The 20,940-nt window shown below is 36.2% G+C and overlaps 2 protein-coding genes across 2 annotated transcripts in view; both read right to left on the reverse strand.

The window, feature by feature from the left end:
* Positions 1-20,940, reverse strand: part of LOC125648752 (uncharacterized) — a 232,079-nt gene that overhangs the window by 103,611 nt on the left and 107,528 nt on the right. The gene's annotated exons all lie outside the window — the stretch shown is intronic.
* On the reverse strand, positions 1,386-8,417 carry LOC125681366 (uncharacterized). Its single transcript, XM_048921414.2, has 4 exons — positions 8,295-8,417; positions 8,092-8,150; positions 5,477-5,599; positions 1,386-4,539 (listed from the first exon to the last, which is right to left on the reverse strand). Exons 1-4 carry the CDS (start codon positions 8,366-8,368, stop codon positions 3,833-3,835), a joined length of 963 nt encoding a protein of 320 aa, XP_048777371.2. The 5' UTR covers positions 8,369-8,417; the 3' UTR covers positions 1,386-3,832.

Below are 20,940 nucleotides of genomic sequence, written 5' to 3' on the forward strand. Positions count from 1 at the left end.
AACATACTTATCTTACATCATTTCCCTTTAGGTAAAACTCTTTCATACATCTATAGGTCAGGCATCTCCTGATTTCAAATATTGTTTTTTTTAATAAAGTTGGAATTGAAAGGCAATCTGATGTATCCGAAACAGGACCTCGATAGTGTGCACTCATTATGATATAAGCTTTATTGTTTCACAGGATCAGACAATATGGTGTCAGTAAAAACACCCATAGTGATATTTGTATTTATCATATATAGCAACAATTACGATCAGTTCCCATGTTAAATCAGTTTAACCAATACGTAAACTACTGGTCTTTCCGAAATGAGTTAAACTTTTGTAAGGGAATATTTTGTTTACATGTGCAGATATACATGTAGTACATTTAATTTCATTTTATATATATTCATAGAACAGCACCAAACCAGCGTCCATAATTACGGGTTTTATTAGTTTTTTGTGTAAAAGTATCGGTAAAACTGACGAAATGTTGATATAGAAAGTAGAAATTGAGTACAACAGATTTAAAATGTGTTTTGAAACTAGATGCTTACAGTGTAAGTTTGAAACAGAAACTGCACTGAAATATTTTAATGCATGTATTTTATATCGTGTAGATTCACATTATACGTTGCTCTGTTTGATATATCCATGTAGAACAGGCAAAGAAATCGCAAGTGACACATAAATCATCCACAATTTATACCAATATACATTTGATCACAATTTTGCATACAAAAAACGGAAAGGAAGTGAGAAACAATTTGAATAACAATGCAACTTGCAAAAGGCAAATTCCAAGCAAGTCTTCACACTAGAATAGCTTTAAGCGTTATGATTGCCATGTCCATAACACTAACGTTAATCAATGTCTTTAGTGTGGAACAAAGCATTTAAACCAAATCCAGTAAATTTTCTATCATCTCAAATTAATTCTTTCAATGATGTTTTCCACATTTTCTATAAAATGACACACATCATATCAGGGAGTACAACAATATGTCACAATTAACTGTTTATGAATGGACTATTTACCAATCTCTATTGTAATCAGCATTTTGATTGGCTACTGCACTGATCATGATGAACAGGGGTTCATGATCGCGTGTTGCGAAACTTTCTATCATTCTGTCACAGTATGAACAGTCCGGACTAGATACAACATTACAGTAAGCTGATCCAATACATACAAGTTGATGACCAACAAGTTGATGTTATAGGGGTTTCAACAGTCTCGTTGAAAGTAAGCATTTCGCAAATTATATTATGGTCATTATAATAATCTAGTTTGCCAATATAACCTATCATTGGGTCAACTACTTGTTTGCTACCGATAGTTAGGCCGTTCTTGGCACACTGATTTTTACTACAGATAACTCGTTTACCTGATCAAGACATGGGGCTCACGGCGGGTGCGACTGGTCGACAGTGGATGCTTAATCCTCCTAGGCACCTAATCCCACCTCTGGTAAGTCCAGGGGTCTGTGTTTGCCCAACTCTCTATTTTGTATTCCTGATAGGAGTTACGAGATTGATCACTGTTCGTTATCTTCACCTTTCATACACTGGGTACGCTCTTTATCCGCCATCCTTAACCCAGAACGGACTTAAACAGTGGAAAAGTCCTTGATCTACATAGTCCAAAACTAGATGCTACAATTCAGAATAACTCCTCTCTTGGTAATGTATTTGCTTATGAATCAACAATAGTTTGAGTTGATTGTATGTTGTTTAACGTCCCTCTGGAGAATATTTCACTCATATGGAGACGTCAATAGTTTGAGTATTATATAAATAACTTCAAGAAAGTGAAAAGTTGAATACATGAGCTTACAGCACATTTTTATATACCTACGCATTTATAAGTGTAACATAGCAAACAATATACGGATTCCACCTTGCCAAACTATCTATGTGTGTACAAATACATGTGTAATTAATGTTAATTAGTGCTAATTGTAACGGAAACCATTAGGTATATTTCCTAAACGCCCATCATCTCCCAAGTGGTACTTTTTATTTCATTCATTTAAGTCCAACTGAATCGTTCAATCAACATGTTTATGATTAATTACAAGCAGGTATGTGCATGCTTGTCAATAATTATGACCATGTATATCCATGAAAACCCTAACTATATATTTACAGTATGATTTTCAAACCAATTATTTGAAAAAAAAATGAAAGCTATAGACATTAAGTATTATCCACTGAATGCATGGTTATGAGTAATTTTGACCATCTTAATATATCCATGTACTTACACAAAGAAAAAGGCATGAAAAATTATCAACATAAATAGCCTCTTGCAATGATTTCAATCTGTCCTCAAGCACTCATGACGCTATTATAATCCATACAAAATTAATGATTGATCTAAATTAACATTACCCGTTGCTAGTTTAGATGAATTAAGTAGTATATTAAGCATGGATACCTCTACTAGGACGGGGCTATATGCTGAAAATACATATTTGTATCATTTTGAACATCTAAAAAATAAAACATTGGCGCATTGTTATAAGCCCTGCAGGCTATGCTTAGATGATACAAAGGAATTACCATGTATTTTCGCATATCGGTCAATGAAAAGTAGTAATATCTCTGCGGAACTACAGAAGAAAATTTGTAACTGATGGAATGATTACGAATGTAGTCGTTCTCGAGAAGAATTCAATCAAAAGCCATGATAGCCACATTGGTTGGTTGTATATTGTTTAAGGTCCCGCTCGAGATCTTTTCACTCATATGGGAGCGTCTCTATTGCCGGTGATGGGCTGCAAATTTAGGACTATGCTCGACGCTTACGGTCGTTGAGGAGGGAGGGATCTATATTACGTCACACCTGCTGTGACACGAGACCTCGGTTTTTGCGGTCTTTATCGAAGGGCCATCCCACTTAGTCGTCACTTACGACAAGCCAGGGGTATTGAGGATCACTTCTAACACGGAGTCATATCGGGATGTTGATACAGAACCATGAGAACGTAGAACGCTAACATTTGAATTTGGTGACCTGTTGGGAATTCAAGCAGTCTGGAAAATATTTTGAATGCATTTGTTTTGAAACACTGACGCCAACAAATGTACGCCAAGTGATGGTAATAACACACACTTATATTTGGATAAGTGGGTTAATCGATCAGTGCATTTGTTTATTTATTGATATTTATTAACATTTACTTTATATGAGTATCATTTGTTCAATCGCCAATGAATACTGTGAACTGAGGAAATAAATAATCAAATACATATATTCATAATGTGCAATTGTTAACTGAAAAGCCAACTGGACTACTATCTTCATCACAAGTATTAAACAACATCACTTTCTTTCAGGGAATGAATTGTAGACAATGTGAATCCTGATACATGTCTAGAAAGTTATTGAAATACATTGTTTGGTCCCCAGTATAATAACCAGGGTCAAATGCTGTCTGACATGTGTCACACCAATTGTTAGATCGTTCTTTACTCTGATTTTGACTACGGATTACTCTCTTTACCCGATCAATATATATGTCTCATGGCAGATGTGACTGGTCAACAGAGGATGTTACTCCTCCTAGGTACCTGATCCCACCTCTGGTATGTCCAAGGGTCGTGTTTGTCCTACTCTTAAAACTTTGCAACAAAGTTTCTGAGAGTGATCTCTGTTCGCTATCTTCACCTTTTCATGATATTTCAAATTAAATTGTTTCATATCGCATCCCTTTCTTTCATTAAATGAACTACAGAAAATGTACATTCCAATATATGTCAATAAAGTTATTGAACTACATTGTTTTTATATGTATGTTTTTCTTTCGATCTACCACTTTTTCATGATCCCCAGATTACTTTATCAGTCTTTGCTCAGTGAACCTTTGTCAGATACTCGTTCTTCTGCGGCCATGTGAACGTAATCCTCTAGTTCTTTTTCTTTATTCATGTCGATGTACCCACTGACTTGAGTGGAAGTTTTGTCCGTTCTGTTTAGAGGAACTTGAACATTGCTCTTGCTTTTTCTCATCTGCACTTCGGTTTTACATGTGTCTTCATCATCGTCTGCCTCCAGTATTTTCTGCATAGAAAGAGTAGACATTATTGCCCTCTCCTTCTTTGGGGCGCCTTCACGGGGCGGTAGAGTTGTGTATTTAGTACCATCCTTCTTTGATTGGTCGATCTGTTCGTAAATTTCAGATTCACTCCACATGTTACAGGCGCCCTCTGTTGCCTCATTCTCGTCAATTTCACAGTAAGTGTCAACGTGTCGTTGACTGGTCACATTAGAGCCTCGATTTGGTGATTTCTGTAGACGCAAATGTATTTTCCCTCTGAGTTGGAAGATTATAATTGTTACGAGCAAACTGATGACAAGAACACCGATAACTGATATGACGGCGATGACAGCCGCTGAACCGTTTTTAATCTCTTTAGGACCGTTTCCATTTTCTTCAGGATGTTTTGAATTATTGAGACTTTGTTGTCCAGAAGTATATTCGTTTTTTGACTTTGGAATGTTCGTCGTTATAAGAGATGCAATATCTGAGGGCAACTGTTTGCTTGATGCTGTTGACGAAATTAAAGGATATTTGATTTATAATACCATGGTACAAATTTTTGTCAGTGTGAATATAAAAATCGTTCTTTTTAGAGGATTGCGTTTCATAATTCTAATATATAACCACTAGTTCTTATAACTAGATATGTAATCTAGTATAACATTTCGGTTGAGCATCGCTGAAGAAACATTATTTGTCGAAATGCGCATCTGGTGCATCAAAATTTATTTGAATCTATAAATGCAATGCAGCTGCATGTTTCTATATCCTTAGAATTATTACTCTGTGGAAATGAAACTCTTAATTTCAACGATAATGCAAAGATCTTCAAATTTGTTCAAAATTACATCTTTCAAAGCAAAAGACTTTAACAATGCATTTAAAATATGTATTTGTAATGCATTTATCTATTCTCTTACTAGTATATGTATTACGAACCCGACTTAATATTGAAATATTCATATGCATACCGGCTGAAATATATTTCATAAAAGATTGAATATTATTAACAGATAATCTAGATCATCATTCTTGACTCTTAAAAACTCTATTGTTGATACAATGAATTATACCGGAATCCCACACTAACAGTTTTCGAGAGGCGCGTGCCACTAAGTAAACACGTTGTCAGGTACTGGTAATTAGGAGACCATAACTGCTTAGGTAAACAAGGGATCAATGTCCATAATAGATCAAGGGTTGCGTTTATACCCAAAACAGATATGGCTTGCATATTGAGCACCTCATAATTATTAATTTCTCAAAATATTTTTTCAAATATAGGTAAAAACACCAGAGCATTGACTTGAAATTGTCAACCGATTCTGACAAAAATTTGTACCGACTTATAAGCGGGTCAATGGCAAATTCCTACAAAATAACTTTAAAAAAAACAACCGACTTATAGGCAGACCGACTTATAGGCGAGTATATACGGTACTTACCACATCCAAATGAAATGTCACATTTGTCTTTATCACACATACACTTTTGAAGACAACGATGTCCATAAGATGGATATGGACAGCTGTATGCACAATTGGGTCCAAAGTATCCCAACGGACAATCTGCTCAAAATTAATGTATAAGATGTCATCGTCATTGTTTTGAAGGAAATAATGACATCAATATTCATATCATTTTACGATAAATATTATATACTCATATGTATACTTTCTGTCTAAAATATGAAAGGTGAAGATAACGAACAGTGATCTATCTTATAAATCCCTTCAGTAATACTAAATAGATAGTTGGGCAAACACGGACCCCTGGACTCACCAGAGGTGGGATCAGGTGCCTAGGAGGAGTAAGCATCCCCTGTTGACCGGTTACACCCGCCGTGAGCCCTACAGCCTGATCAGGTAAACAGAGTTATCCACAGCCAAACTCAATGTGCCAAGAACGGCCTAACAATCGGTATGAAACACGTCAGACAGCATTTCACCTAACGACAGATTGTATTGACGAACTAGATCGCTATAATGACCATATAATTTGCGAAATGCTGACTTCAATCAAGCCTGTTGAAACCCCTGAACCATCAACTTGTTTCTCAATAGCTTCAATTTAGCTTGCCTCGATTTAAAAGTGACCATACGCAGAACAAGCTCTTGCGTATCGAATCAGTTGAGAGATAGAACACCATATGCAGGTGATAATGGAATATTGCTACATAATATATAATAATATATAATCTATCCAAATAGCACAAACTATAAATTAAGGAAATTGGAAGCTTATTGGATGAATATCTAATTATTGTTTTGATTTCTTTTTTCAGAAACCATAAAGAGGCGTGATGAGGAATGTGTAGAGTCCAGTCACACTTGTGTAACCCATTCCTATATATGCCTAATTTTGAATCCTGTTTTGGTGACGTCTCCATATGAGTGAAAAATGCTCGATTGATTGATTGATGTTTTCCTCAACAATTTTTCAGTTATCTAGTGGCGACCAGTTTTTATTGGTGGAAGAGAGAACCCAGATACAATGTACCTGGGAAGAGACCACCGACCTTCCGAAAATAAACTGGGAAACTTTCTCACTTACCGGCGCGAGCGGGATTCGAACCCGCGCCGACAGAGGTGAGAGGCCGTGTGATTTTGAGAGCGATGCTCTAACCATTTAGCCACGGAGGCTCGAGAGGATCTATAGATGTTTTCGCTATATTTAGCTCTAAAACTTCATAGTTATTTCGGATTTCAAACATTTCGGTTGAGCATCACTGAAGAGACATTATTTGTCGAAATGCGCATCTGGTGCATCAAAATTGGTACCGTATAAGTTTTACATCAGGACAAACAGTAGAAGTAAAATATGTACAAAAAAGGGCTAGCACTAAATTTACAAACGAATATGCATTGCAAATTACATGTTCATATCGTTTTTGGCTTTGCTAATCAATAGTTTGTTTCAGGAGCGAATTGGGACACATCCAATGCGCTCATCCATCATATCTAATCTATCTATATAATTGTGCAATCTTTTTACGTTAAATAATTTTACAAATTGTTACGATAGCCATTTCATCTCGAACGCGCTGCAGTTGTGAACAATACACGCATGAATCTTGATAAATATACTTGTAGTTTGTCTCTTGAACAAAAATGAAAGCAGAATGTTAATATAAAAATAATTTTTATTTTCAAAAAATGCATAAGGTTGTGAACTGCAACGCTTCACACCGACATACTAACTAACAAACAGCTAACGCGCTTCATACAGTAACTAACAAACAGCTAACGCGCTTCATACAGTAACTAACAAACAGCTAACGCGCTTCATGTTGGTGTGACGCTTTTCAGTTCATACTCTAATCTATTTGAAACTTATTTCTTAAATATATATTTAAAGTCATTTAAGAAATTGTTCATGATAACCATTCTCTCACCAGATGGCGCGTTACGCAAGCTTCACTTACGCTTAGAATCACGTGACAATTTAATCACATGACATAAACAAACATTTCCATTCTTTTCCTTTAAAAGTTCTGGCAACAGTTGATACATCCAACTCTTTCATTTATAAAGTTTATTTTCACCATTGAGATGGTTGTCTCTTATATTATAAGTTTTATCGTCCCCTTTACAGCCTCTTTTACTTTCGATTCCATCTTTAAATCAAATTTCAAACACGTGAATGTCCTATTTTCACACATGTATTATGAATTTTATGTAGTTTCAAATTCGGGCTTAGAAAATAGCGACTGTAAACAACATACAGTAGACATCAATTTCATCGCATCTCATTTCATAATATGACTGAGCATTTAGTCCAAAACATAAATGATGCATATTTGAGACTTTTACAAGATTTCTGTAAAAGGCCAGTGATAATAGTGTAGTGCCCGCAGCTCACGGAACTCTCGATGGAAAATGTTTGATTAAATAGTATTAGTATAAATATATTACTATATAGTATTACATGTCAGTGCTATTCATTTGGCTTGTCATATGTTTTATTTAAAAGAGTCTTGAAAAGGGAGAGGAACGATAGTGTATTAATGAATGGAAAAATTATAAAAAGTTTACTACAGGTAAATTATTACTAAGCTTACCAATACATATTCCATTGACGAATCGATAGCTTGGACAACAAGTTGAAGATGTATTTTCACTGATGTGAAATAAATAGAAACATTTTGACAATTTTCAATACCAATACTTCATATAATACCACTTTGTCATTGATAGAAAAAACCTGAATTCAATTGATATATATGATAAAGGTATTTAAGTATCCATAAATGAAAGCTCTTACTTCTTACATGCAGTTGTACACCGTGAAAAAATAAAAATAAATATTTCCATCGATGCAAAAATGGAGATACCCATAACTTGTAAACACGACCCAATCAATCCACTTCATTGTAAATGACATTAGATTCTAAATGAGACAATTGATAAAAAACTTCCTGTTTACGTCCATGCTGAGTGTGATATACGTGTACATGAAATAGTGCGATGTCATGAATAAGTCGGTTTTATTGCTCTTTCCTTTACTTACTTTTATTTCATATCTCAACATATACCATCATTCAATTAGTTAACCGCCGTAAAATGGCTGAAATATTGCCAAAACGGCGTAAAACCTCAATATTTCTTTATCTATTCATGAAAAACTAAAATAACGAACAGTGATCAATCACATAACTCCAACAAGTAATACAAATAAAGAGTTGGACAAACATGGACCCCTGGATACATACTAGAGGTGGGATTAGGTGCCTAGGAGGAGTAAACTTCCCTGTAGATCGATCACACCCGCTATGAGCCCAATGCCTTGATCAGGTAAACAGGGTAATCCGTTGTCAATATCATTTAATTTGTAGATAGTTAGAAAGATTTTTAAAACATTTTAAGTTCATGATTTTTAAAACACTTTCATACAAGTAAAGTATTTTTTAACATAAATAAACAGTGAAAAGATTTCATTCTTGCAATAGGACGCGTAGTGTTCTGGCACAAGGAAGACAACTGTGTGGTGATTTTCTTTATTTGGCAGAGAAAACAAAACCTCAGGGGAGGATAAAAAAACCTGCAAAATCACAAATACAATATATTACAACATGCTCTACACAATGCAATAACAACCAATTGCCTAGTATGTGCCTAATATACTGAATTTTAATACATGTGATGTATATATACATCAATATCTCTAATAGGAATCAAAATATTATATAATTATTAAAGTCAAGTAGTATTCAATTACTGATAATTTCACATGGTAAATATCATGTAATCAATGGATAGACATAATCTGTAATTTACCTTGAAAAAGCACACACAAACACGTATATATATATATATATATATATATATATATATATATATATATATATATACATTTGCAACTGTTTTCTCCTACATAACACTATTACGAGCAAACGTATTTATTCCTGGATAAATCCATTACGGGGTCAACAGAGGTCAGGGCTGTGCGTATGAACATTTGTTAAAAGTAGGTAACAGGTACTACTTTTACTAAGGTAATATACATCTAGCAATCGCTCTCACTTACTACAGAAATCTATCAATAGATGAAATCAAGATCACAAAATGTATTTACGGTTTTATTTATATTTCAAGCAGTGGACTTTCATCCATAATTGATAAAAGCATTTCTGTAAACAATATTTTACTATTGTATGTCTAAAATTTCGTCTGCTACAACTTCACCCTGGTCATCGGTGATGCGGAATTGTACCTACTGCTAGACGATGACATTAGGCTTTACCAAAAAGGTCATTCACAGGATGTATGGCCGATAAGTCGTCAAAGTGCATTAAGACCTACACACCACACTGCTTCCGTGCCACAGCAGCCATAGGTGATGATTGATGTCGGTTTCCAAGTTTATGTCGGGACATCGAAGCGAGGCGTAGTTAAAAACCTATTACAGAAATTTATCGAGTCAAAAGAAGTGTTCAGTGAGCTCATGTTTGTCAACAATTCCAAATCCAAACCGTTCCTTACCTTCGTGCAGTTCCACATTCTCTGCGATGTTCAGTTCTTTCCGGAGATTCATCTGAGCTGCTCCTTTGTCCTATCTATAAATGATTTGCCTACACCTGACGACTGCCCCCTGTTCTTCATGTTCCTCCATCTCAGTCTTCTGTTAACTCCGTAATATCCACAGAATATCTTTCAAAGTCGGTCTTCAACGTTTTTCACTTTTCAAAAGTGAAAGCGCATCACAACTGTAAGTGTAACATTGCGCACCCCCGTTTAAATTATAATTCCCCCCACCCCATAAAATTAGACATCTGGAAGAATTTTCCATTATATACTCCCGAGTTAATGTATAAGTAAATGTTGATATACTTGCTTTCTAGCGTCTTAATAATTAAGACAGTTCTTCATTTTATGGAACTTTGTTTTGTGTTGTCGTCATTTTGAACATCTATGACGCTTCGTTGTGGACGTCAACAATTTGAAATATATGGAAACGTGTTGTTAACACAATTCAGCAATGTTACCGACCAAAAAATGTAAATATAAGTAATAAGGTATCATTTTAAAATATTTATCGGGATATAAATACGGGTTGGTACATGATCAAATTTTCCATAAAGCCCTTCGGGCTTTATCGAATTTGATCACGTGACCAACCCGTATTTATATCCCGATAAATATTTTAAAATGATACTTTATTTCTTTATATATATATATATATATATATATATATATATATATATATATATATATATATATTAAAAGAAATAGAATAAACAGTACACAAAGTTAAAAATTTAAAGCAAGCGCTTTCATTTTATAATCCTCAGGCGTTACATTTTAAAATGTAACGCCTGAGGGTTATAAATGAAAGCGCTTGCGTTAAATTTTTAACTTTGTGTACTGTTTATTCTATTTCTTTTAATATTTTATACCGGACACTGTGATTTTTAAAAAAAAAACCACAATTTGGATATATATACATATATATATATATATATATATGTGTGTGTGTGTGTGTGTGTGTGTGTGTGTGTGTGTGTGTGTGTGTGTGCTGTTTGGAAAACAGCTAGCATAACCAAGTACACAACAACATATGGCTTAGTCCTTTATTGTAAGCTGTGGGTATCTGTGTGTGAAGGCGTGTGGTAAAGTGCTAAAACAAGTACAAATAACACATAAATATGGCATGAAAGAAAATAGCATATATATATATATATATATATATATATATTTATATATATATATATATATATATATATATATATAGATATATATATATATATATATATATATATATATATATATATATATAACAAACATAGATACCTGCAAACATGATGCATACATATATAATCAACACAAGTAAAATACCTGTAATGATATGACATGACAACATACCAAAAAATATGCACCCAGTCTGAAAACTGTAACCTGACAGAAATTAACGTGTCGGGTCTAAATAGGATAATAAACCAAAATAGAAATGTAGAATTTACAATTTGACTTCAGAGTTATGTATTAAACCTAATCAAATAATAAAGTTATACAAAAATAGAGTAAACCATGTTTTGATTTATAAAATGGATAACACGAGAAAGCATGGCGACTTACAACATTGTACAACCTAGATTATAAATGCTTGGGTGCATGAAATATAGCTTATAAACATGGCATAACTTAAATACCACATAGATAGAATATCTAATATATTATGTAACTACATAATAATACTTACAATTTGAGGGGACAGGGATGGAACATGAGAAAGTCTACTGGCGTTTGTAGCATGTGATGGGGCAACGCGCGCTGTAAACATGACTTGAAAATGAAGAGTTCCGCAAAGGAGAGAGAACTCTTGAATTATCAAAATGAAAATAACAAGGGCAAAGAAAGATAACACTAGGTTCTATCACACTCCCCGCCTGACATCTATAAGATGCCACTCAATACCACAATGTTGGATACAAATAACGACAAATGATGAAAAACTGATAAATAATACATGTAGGCTGTCACTTGGTATATTAAGCATATAAGTATCAGAAAATAGACATCATAGTCCATTGATCACTCAAAGTCCATAAGTCACTGTTCACTGTCAATCAACAACACAAGTTCATGAATGGGTCTGATGTAGAATGTTGGTTTGCCAGCTCGAATTGTTCGTGCAACAGCCTTTCTCACCATTCCGTCATCACTCGGAAATACACGATCGATAATACCCATTGGCCAGTTGATTCGGTTTTCAGCAGAATCTTTTAACAGTACCACATCGTTTACTTTAATGTTTCTTGTTTCGCATTTCCACTTGCGTCTGCTCTGTAGAATAGCAAGATACTGTTTACGCCACTGATTCCAACAAATGTCTGCTAGTACTTGTACGCGTTTCCACTGTGCTCGAAAAACATCTTGTTGACTAAGTGAATCGGACACAACTGGAAGGAAATCAAATTTTCCAGTGAAAATCGTAGATGGATTAAGAATCATCGGTTCATTTGGATCTGAAGATATTGGTGCGATAGGACGAGAGTTTATTATGGCACAAACTTCACATAAGAACGTTGCTAGGATCTCGTGTGTTAGAGGTTTTCCACAGGATTCTAAGAGCATCGAGATGAGGATTTTCCTTGTCACTCCAATAACTCGCTCCCAGACTCCACCCATATGGGAGGAATGTGGTACATTGAAAATCCAGGTGATGCAAGACTTGTCTAGGAACTGTTGAATTGGTCCTTCTTCCACTTTAATGGTGTTCACCTTCATTTCCTCAGCAGCCCCAATAAAATTGGTGCCACGGTCAGATCGTATTATTTTCACAGGACCACGGAGTGACAGAAATCTACGCAGCGCATTTATAAATGAGGAGCTCGACATCTCTTCAATAACTTCAATGTGAGCTGCTCTAGATGTAAGACATGTAAACATCAGTCCCCATCGTTTGTTGTTTGCTGCCCCTCCTCTAGTTCTGCGAGTAGAAACTTCCCACGGTCTGGTGTTATCCTGTCCTCTGGGACATCTGCCATCATCTGTGTTTCAAGGTTGCGACGAAGTTTTCGACAAGTTACACAGTTATGTATAATGGATGAAATCATACGTTGCCTCCAAGGATCCAAAATCCAGCTGTGCGAAGTGCACCTTCTGTGAATAACCTCCCTTGATGCTTTACTCGCTCATGAAAATGACTATCAAAAGGAAAGAGATGTGCTTGCGCTTCGGAAGAATAATCGGACAAATATCTCTGCTTCATGTATTTCATCACCATGGGTAGGTAGCATAAGATTCTTGTCATGACGAGCTTTAAAATCGGTTGAGATAGGCAATACCCATGATGAGTTTTCTCGAATCACCAAAATGATCAAATTTCTTGGTGATGAGGTTAGATGTCGTAATAGTAACATCAGTTTGTACACAGATGACAGGTCTATCAGTTGGTCGAATTTCTCGATCATTATCTGGTTCTACTAGTGGAAACTGTGTAGGTTCCATTTCAGTGATATCACATAACCATTGTGGACCAATAATTCAGGGTAGCTGCATAATGTTGGTAACATTAGTAATGCATCTAGTACAGGAATCTGCAGGATTTTTCTCGCTGGAGATAAAGTTACATTGCTTGGCAGAAGATGTTCGTAATATATGGTCAACATGGTTTACATAGGTATAAAACCTACGAGTCCTGTTGCTAATGTAACTTAAAACAACTCTGGTATCTGTGTAGTATCTCATGGATTCTAATGGGATATCCAGTTGTACAGAAATTATCTCAGCAAGTTTTGTTGTCAGGACAGCACCACACAATTCCAGACGAGGTATGGTATGGCTTTTAAGGGGTGCTAACTTGCTTCTTTCCATGATAAATTGAACGCTGGTTAGGCCGTCACTCACAGTTCTGAGATATGCTGATGCCGCTATAGCCTTTTCAGAAGCATCTGAGAATATGTGTCCTTCTGACGTCTGGGCTAGGCTGACAGAGGTGTGAGACATCATACGAGGAATGGCGATATCACTTAAACAACGAAGAGACGACTGCCACTCTTTCCACTTGAGAATATTGTTTTCAGGTAGAGGTTCATCCCAGTCGACTCCTTCAGGTTTTACATTCTCGTAGAAGAATTTTGCCACTTATTGTGATTGGTGATATAAAACCTATTGGGTCAAACAAGCTATTAACGGTCGAAAGTAGACCACGACGAGTAAACGGTTTCTCATCAGTAGGCATCATAAACACAAAGGTATCATTTTTTAAACTCCAACAAAGTCCTAGGGATCTGTGAATTGTGTCATCACTATCTATTTCTCTAAGTAGTTCTCCATGATCACTGACATCAAAGGCTTCCATTACAGCTAGTTTGTTAGATGTGATTTTGTGAAGACGTATCTGACCCTCATTTTTCATGGTTGACTGTGTACGCTTCATAAGGCTAATAGCATCAGATTCATTAGGTAATGAGATTAAGCCATCATCAACGTAGAAGTTGTGAATCACAAAGTCTTTCACATCAGGATCGGCGTTTTCGAATGTCTTAAAAAGTCCATAAGATGCAATAGCAGGGGATGGGCTATTGCCAAACACATGCGAAGTCATTATGTACTCTATCATGATGTCATTTGGATTATTTCCTCTGTACCAAAAGAAATGCAGGAAATTACGGTGGGCTCCATTTACACGAAATCGGTAAAACAACTGCTCTACATCAGCTGTCATGGCCACTTCGTCCTTCTTAAAGCGAAGTAAGATCCCGAGCAAGCTGTTGATCATGTCTGGACCAGATATGAGTACCGAATTGAGGGATATTCCACCATACATAGCTGACGAATCAAAGACGCCTCTGATTTGTGCCGGTTTCCTTGGGTGTCGAACGCCAAACAAAGGTAAGTACCAACAACTAGTTGGTGTTGGGGGCGGTGCAACTTCTGCTGCTCCACTGTTCAGAACTTTCTCCATAAACTTCACAAACTGTTCATTTTTCTCGGGATCTCTCTGCAGACTAGAGTGTAGAATCTGAGCTCGACGTAGAACCTGAGTTCTATTGTTAGGCAAATCAAGATGGTTCTCCCTAAAGGGAAGAGGTGCGGTCTATAGGCCGTCCTGTCCTTAGCGAATGACGTATCCATTAACTTCAGGAAAATCCTGTCTTCTACTGACAAACCAGTCCGATCATCGTCAGGGGTTTTCATGAAGACATTGTCATCACGGAAATAAAAGTCACGATTTCCAATGATGTAACTAGAAGCTGACATCTGCTCTTTCACTTCAATATGATTTTTACACAGTTGGCTGCAAGTTACACTTCCATTGTTGAGAACAGACACTTTGTTTACATTCAATGTAGTTCGTTTGTGAAGTCTCCCAAGGCATATTTCGCCAATAATTGCCCAACCAATACCTGTTCTTTGCGCAAATGGTTGTCCACGAGGTCCAGTGATTTGTTCTTTAATGTGATGGGCTTCAATCAAGGCTCTACCAATGAGAAGTCGTATCGTTGCATTCCCATCAAACTCTGGAATGCTTGTTGCAATCATACTAGATGCGGGTAACTCATTGCAACTTCCGGTGTAGGAATTTCGGACATTTCATTGGGGAGTTCATCACATTCCATCAGAAGAGGAATATCCATTGTTACAGATGTGTCAAATGAACGCATTTTCAGTCCTAACACCTGCCGACCGTTGAGAGCCGTTTTTCCCGAACAAGTTGTGAGAGTGTAATAAATTGGTAAGGAAGTAATGTTCAAGGCATTGAATAACTCTGGAGATGCAAGAGACTGGTTGCACTGATCATCCACAATTGCGTAAACACGGTGCATATGGTTTGGATTGTTTGGATGATATATATCGACAAGAAAAGTTTTGCTGCATGATCTTCCTTGAAAAGGATCACCAAAAAAAGTGGTACACTTTGTACTGGTGTTGGTGAGAATTGTGGATACAGGTGATACTGTTTCTGCGTCCAACTTCATGGTCAGTAAAGTAGAAGAGTCATACGCTTTCTCCCCGCCATGCAAGCTTGTACTCGCTGACGAAACGTTGTCGAGATGTAATGCTGAAGGGTGATTACGACTTCCAGAAACTGTACATTGGATTTTCACTTGACAGTCTTTTGCTGAATGTCGAGTTGAGATACAACATCTTGTTCAAATGTTTTTACTTTGTAGAAAGTTATTTCGTTCTGACCAAGTTTTTGCACGAAAGGCTTTACAGGCATTAATGCTGTGGCTTGCCTTATGATAAGGACAACGAACCTTGTTGTTGTTGTTGTAATCCGTTACATCAGATTTTTTGGAATTCACTGGGCGCTTCTGAGTGGACTGTTTACTACCAATGAATGAAAATGCTGGGTCATTTCTAACTTCACTAATATCCCTAATGAACGTCACAAAAAATGAAAAAGGCGGAAAAGGAGCACCGTTTGATTTCTTGTAAGCAGACGCTTTAGTGATCCATTTCTCCTGCAGGTGATATGGTAATTTACTAACAATGGGATTCACTCCTATTGATGAGTTGAAGTATGCCAAGCTAGTTGAGAATGCAGAATTTGTCATCAGTGATTCTATCTTGATCAGAATGTTAGCAAATCATATAGCCGTTTGTTTTCTGATGATATCATAGATCGAAAGTTTTCAAGCTGTTGGCGTATAGAGGCTTCCACCATCTCAGGTCTCCCGTATTATTGGTCCAGTCTTTCCCAGATAACTTTCAATGCATGATTAGATTTTCCAGGATTTGCAATACGGATGCCACTGGCGGTAAGTTTAGAATTACCAGTAAGTCTGTTTAACAGTAAGTCAAGTTCTTCAAACTTCGATACTTTCAGTTCACTGATGATATTCGTGAAGGTTAATTTCCAGGCATTGTACGACTCAGGACTGTCATCAAAGTTCGAGAAACGTTCCGGAAGAAGTTACTTTTTCATTAGAAATAACGTCATGTCAGACATCATGTTGTGAGATTCTGAAGTGGGTTGAATGTTAGAGGTCATATCAACGTAAGCTGAAGGAATGTTTTGAACATATTTCTTGGTACGTTCACTAGGACTTTCTTTCTCAATGTGATCAAGGTTTTCAAGGTCCTGCTCAAGATCATCTTTACTATAACAATCTACAATATGTTCCTGCTTTAACACGTTTAAGTCAATATCTAATTCACTTCTTTTCCTGTTCACTTCAGCTCTTCTAATTGATTCATCTTCTTCAAGACGAAGTTTCTCCTTTCTTAACTCTGCCTCCTTTCTCATAATTTCTAACTTCCGTTCTTCTCTTCTTTTCTTTTCTGTGTTGGGTCTTGATATCTGAGATGCAGTTTCTAAGAGTTCCAGTTTCACAGCTTTAATATTCTCCAAGGCCTTATCAACAACTAACTTTGCTTTTTCAAAGTCTTATGTACATATCTTATGTTCAGCTTTATCTTGTTCACTTCTTGAATGTCTTTGGCGAAAAATAGTATACTGTTGTACACTAGTATGAAATTCATTAAATGAACTCTCTATATCACTCTGTAGTTTCTGAAAATCTTCAATGTTCCGATCATATTTTTTCACACGAAGGATACCTGTCTCTACATTTCTCCAGTTTTCAAATATAGGTTTTTTTTTATATTTTGAGCATTCATCCCCAAATGCCAAGAATCCCTTTTCACTGTGACGAATTGCACGTTTTTCAGCAAGTGTAGATTTAATTTTGTCTACAGAATCATCTCCATTCTGTTGTAAGGATTGTCCTCCAGAATCATAACTTTTGAATGGTGAGTGATAGGCCTCTCATATATCACATACACATTCCTTGTGACAAGACCACCTTTGGTATCAAAATGTTTAACCTTGTGACCTTTTAAAGCTGTTTGGTCCATATTTTATATTTTTTTTTTATAGAAATACTTTAAAGGGGCATTAGGGCATCCGTGGCCGAGTGGTTAGAGCGTTGCTCTCAAAATCACACGGCCTCTCACCTCTGTCAGCGCGGGTTCGAATCCCGCTCGCGCCGGTAAGTGAGAAAGTTACCCAGTTTACTTTCGGAAGGTCGGTGGTCTCTTCCCAGGTACATTGTATCTGGGTTCTCTCTTCCACCAATAAAAACTGGGCGCCACCAGATAACTGAAAAATTGTTGAGTGTGGCGGAAAACATCAATCAATCAATCAATTAAAGCCCCATTAGCTGTCATTTTGTTACCAAAAATTGAATTCAATGAAAATTGCAATATATTATATATTTCAGTAATAACACCAATATTTAATTATTTCAAACACTTTTTAACCTCAAAGCATGCACATGAATAGGTAATTTTTGTGATTAAAGAATTATTATTTTGCAAGACAATAATTCTTCCTAATGTATTTCTTTACGCTAAAAGCGGTTGCCTAACGTAGTTCTATTAGGTTTCTCTTGTTTTTGTACAAAATAATTGTTTTATTAGTCATTGATATATATTCCTATGCCGTTGGGAAATTTTGAGATAAAAAGGTTGTCATCACCTTTACAGCTAATTCCCCTTTAAGGTAAATCCATACTCGCAGTTTTATCTGATACAAGTTTTAAAAGTGTATTTATTTCCATTTATTACAGTTAAAACTAACAAATTATCAAATAAAATATATAGGTCATCACACTTTTTAAGATGCGAGACATACATAAACAAAATCATATATCAATAGTATATACGAACCCCAACGATACAAATACTTAGCATTTCCATTAGTGGAGCTCTTCAAATTAAAGGCGCGTAAAGTCGTGCTACCGGGACAACATACGTAAACATTACTTAGGCATACGTAATATAAATTATGGCATTGAATGCATATTATAACCGACTGCAAACCACGACACTGATTAAAATTCTAAAGGCAGATTTAGGAATTGATTATTCTTACAAGAAAACAGACGAACTTATTAAACTACGTGAAGGAGTGCTGGTACTAAATCTGCCAAATCTGACCGATGTAAAGCATCAATCGCAAGAAGAACTGTGAAGGGAAAAACCAATATGCACATCCGACACAATAACTTTTCTTGTAATTAATGGGATTCATATGTTATTAAAATTATTCTGTCAGACTATGAAGACATTCTCTTTTATCATACAATTTGGACAGGTTCATATGGCATGGACTTTGTAATCGTTCATGTACCCCTTCTCTCTCTCTCTCTCTCTCTCTCTCTCTCTCTCTCTCTCTCTCTCTCTCTCTCTCTCTTCCATATTTTAGAATAAGTTATATATCTGCCAAACTGCATTCTTTTAGACGTTTAAAACACTAATTAACACAACAAATGCGTTTCCAAACTGCATCTAAGCTATTTTGAAAATTACAAAATATTGATTGACTTAGGACAGAGAACATCGTTGTTTGGAATTTTTGAAATACACCAGTAGAGTTTAAAAACATGTAACATCCTTGATAAATTAGTGTTAGAATATTTAAAAAATGCAGTTTGACCAATGGCTATTTTATTTAAAAATCCGCCCTGTACTTTAACTTAAAAAGGGGGTTGCTATGAACGTTTCGTTTATGTCCCAGTAATCTCGCACTTCCTCGCGAGACTTGTTCATTTTCTTACCAATGACGCACAAGAGTCATCAAAGCGCGATAACTCTAATGAGTTGGTAATGAGAAGTACTGCCTGTGATTTGAATATCATAACCCTCGTAAAGAATGATTGTATGTCGATCGCTTAAAAAGATAGAAAAGCTACAAGAGGTTTTTGAAGAAATCAGTATTAAATATGTTTTGTGTATTAACCTTTAGAAGATAATTTGAATTGAACAGGAATTCCATTTACCAATTATTATCTGTTGTTTTAACAGCATACAATTTATATATCAGATAATGTGTGGTATCAATTCAGAGTGCATAATATGCTTCAAGGTTGAATTTCACTGTCCGACGGGTGTATGTTGTACCGTTTGCAGTCCTCTTGTTTTTAATTCACGCCCAATTCTTGAATGTACATATAACATGCGAAGTACCTATCGACATGTTCTCTCTTTCGACCTGAGATTCTCGCATTATTTTTTCTTAATTTGCTTTTAAACTGAACTAAACTTAATATACCATATTTGTAGTTCTTCATTATAATTGACTTTACAAAGTCACCTGTACCGATAGGAAATAAAAGCGAAGAAAAATATTGTTAAACTTTACAACCATTATCTCGCATCCAATGTAATGAAGATGCTCTTGGACAGGGACAAGTATCGCCGCCTAGCGGGAAACAGGGGATCGCAAATCACTACTATCTCTCATTGGTGGAAAATGATTTCTCAATGTATAGAAAATGCAAGGCATCCAGAAAATATTTTATTCTCAGAAGCAGTGAAGAAGAGGAGGCAAGTCGAGTGAAACATTCAGCTACAGGTGTTGGGTGTAGATATGCAGGTGTTGGGTGTGGATACACACCCGCTAAGGTCAGGAATCTGGACACAAGAGTATACTATTATGCTAGGAAATCCAGACCAAGATCACCCACTTCCTCTTCAGTCGCTAAAATCCGTAATGGGCCGATGGTCTATTTTAATTAATTGATGTTTTCCGCCACACTCAACAATTTTTCAGTTATTTGGTGGCGCCCAGTTTCCATTGGTGGAAGAGAGAACTCAATGTACCTGGAAAGAGACCACTGACCTTCCGAAAGTAAACTGGGAAACTTTCTCACTTACCGGCATGAGCGTGATTCGAACCCGCGCCGACCAGAGGTGAGAGGCCGTGTGATATTGAGCGCGATGCTCTAACCACTCGGCCACGGAGGCCCCGCGTCTAATTTAACCATTCGGCTTCGTAAAACAATATCTGAGCTAGGAGCATAATGTACGTCATGGATGAGAATTGAAAAGTACTTCAAGGAACTTGAGAACATTCTCAACAAATATGATTTACGAGACAAGCCAAAATGTATCTAAAATGTTGGTGATGAGGAAATTCAACTCAAACAACTCACCTCTTCCTTTAGCTTAAATGG

Source organism: Ostrea edulis, chromosome 2 (assembly GCF_947568905.1).
Source record: "Ostrea edulis chromosome 2, xbOstEdul1.1, whole genome shotgun sequence".
Classification (NCBI taxonomy): Eukaryota; Metazoa; Mollusca; class Bivalvia; order Ostreida; family Ostreidae; genus Ostrea; species Ostrea edulis.

Coding starts and splice junctions, on each gene's coding strand:
- LOC125681366 (XM_048921414.2), bottom strand. CDS start 8,368: ATGGGTATCTCCATTTTTGCATCGATGGAAATATTTATTTTTATTTTT. Junction 5,600..8,091: donor CGTCAATGGAATATGTATTG/GTAAGCTTAGTA, acceptor AATTTTGAGCAG/ATTGTCCGTTGGGATACTTT. Junction 4,540..5,476: donor TGACATTTCATTTGGATGTG/GTAAGTACCGTA, acceptor TTTCGTCAACAG/CATCAAGCAAACAGTTGCCC.